This window comes from Bison bison, unplaced genomic scaffold (assembly GCF_000754665.1).
Source record: "Bison bison bison isolate TAMUID 2011002044 unplaced genomic scaffold, Bison_UMD1.0 scf7180017849907, whole genome shotgun sequence".
Taxonomy (NCBI): Eukaryota; Metazoa; Chordata; class Mammalia; order Artiodactyla; family Bovidae; genus Bison; species Bison bison.
In genome coordinates, this window is record NW_011480480.1 from 17,356 (window position 1) to 19,301 (window position 1,946).

The window sequence follows — 1,946 nt, forward strand, 5'->3', positions numbered from 1 at the left end:
CTTTGAGGTCTTTCCCTTAATAGGGAAAAATTAACTCAATGTTTCCTTTCAAGTTGAAAGGGAAAAAATAGAATTTTGTTCTTAAAATGTTTTTTTAAAAGGATTAAAGAAAAGGAACTGAAATTGATGCTGCCTACCTGAGTTATAGAAAACATAATATTTTATCATCCAAACATCAAAAAACCAAACTGGGTGACATTAACTGATTTTAAAGAGTGATTCAACATTTGGCATTATGCCCTGCCTTGTATACATGATTTCCTTTTTCCTCCCCTCCCTTGAATCAGGAAGTGTGTTCTTAAGGCATTTGTATTTTTAAAATTGTTTTTAATATCAGAAAACATTGTTGAAGCTGGAAATAAAACATTTAAATATTCCTTAGTAAAAGTCAATACATAAGTATTTTCTACTCATGGATATGTAATCATTTTGTGGCCTATCATAAAAAAAAAAACTCTGACAAATGAAATTATAAGATTATATATAATCCAAAATTAAACACTGCTTTGTATATAGATACTTATAGTTCCATAATACACATTTTTTTAATTTTAAAAAGATATGCTAATTTTTTGGCTGTGACACATAATTAGGCTGCTTATTCAAGTTGTGGTGAGAAACTACATTTTAATTTATTCTAGATTACAATTTGACCAAATCCAATTTACTTGATTTGCTAATGAATAATAAATATGCTCAACATTTCTCATTTAATCAAATTCTTTAAGAGAGTATTCCAACCAGTTTCTTGAATCTATGCTTGAAAAAAGAGCATTGCTAGTTTCCCAGACTAATATTCTCAATAACTGCTGCAAAGAGCACTAAGTTTTCTCCCAGTTGGGAATCCTGATCAACAAATTTAATTCTCTTTAAAAAGCAGGACAGCACAATTCTCATGGGAAAATATCAAGTTGATTTTGGCATGCTTTTAGATTAAATACAATGCAAATTATCATTCACAAACACATTTTAACAAAGTTATGCTTTAAAAACTGTGCCTACTCTAAGATAAAATTACCTGCTTAAAATATAATTGATTAAAAACTTCAAATTTTTGAAAGAACTAATTTCAACAAAACTCTGCTTTTAAGTTCTTGACTTTAAAATAAGACATTCTCCTACAATGTTGCTTTCATTATTATTACATGGTAATCTTGTAAATATTAGTACGTTTCCAATTTTGTTCAGGCCTAGTTTAATACTGAGAGTTACAGTCATCTGTTTTATAATACAAAATTATACACACTAACAAGATAAAAATTACTTTAGCACTAAAAAGCCAATGTAAAATAACTGTAGAAAATACACAGAGTTGAAATGTATAATATAAATAGCTGGTTTACTTTAAGCAAACAGAAATAGCATCCTTTAAATGTTCCTTAAGAACTGGTTTTGAATTCTGAAAAGCTACTTAAAAGAACATATAAAGTAAAATAATTGTTTAATTAGTGTAATTATACTTAGCTCCAACCGAAACATTTTAGTCTTTAAAGAAGTTGAACAAAGCTTACCTGTATAGAGCGAACACGAAAAGACAGAAATTTAAACATGGCTACGAAACCATGATGGTGATAAAAGAATTTCTGACGGTAAAACTTAAGTTAGAAAGGGAAGGCCAAGCCCCTGCAAAGTTTTTCCCTACCAGCTGTTCCGGCAATTAGAAAATTTCCTGTCAGGCGGGTCCCGAAATGCTAGAGAAAGAGGCCTGACAATTTTCCTGTGGTAAAAGAAAGGAGAACCGTAATGGCGAGGGCACTAATGTAGCTGATAGGTAGGGAGGCCAGAACAGGAAACCAAAACAGATTTGCTGATAGCAAAATCCTGTTGAAATGTTCATACGCCTGGTTCCCAGAAATCTGGATGACTTTCACAACCAGTAAAATGAACATTCTTTTATTTCAGAATCCTGAGATAGGTTGGTATTTCTTAAGGTATTTCTTAACTAT

At 30.7% G+C, this 1,946-nt stretch overlaps 1 protein-coding gene across 1 annotated transcript in view; it reads right to left on the reverse strand.

Moving 5' to 3' along the window:
- Positions 1-1,917, reverse strand: part of LOC104994617 (ribosomal protein S6 kinase alpha-3-like) — a 15,291-nt gene extending 13,374 nt beyond the window's left edge. Inside the window, exon 1 of the mRNA XM_010848255.1 lies at positions 1,512-1,917. Coding sequence (XP_010846557.1) covers positions 1,512-1,550 — 39 coding nt within the window. The 5' untranslated portion in view covers positions 1,551-1,917. The remainder of the gene's footprint in view (positions 1-1,511) is intronic.
- Positions 1,918-1,946: the final 29 nt, after the last annotated feature.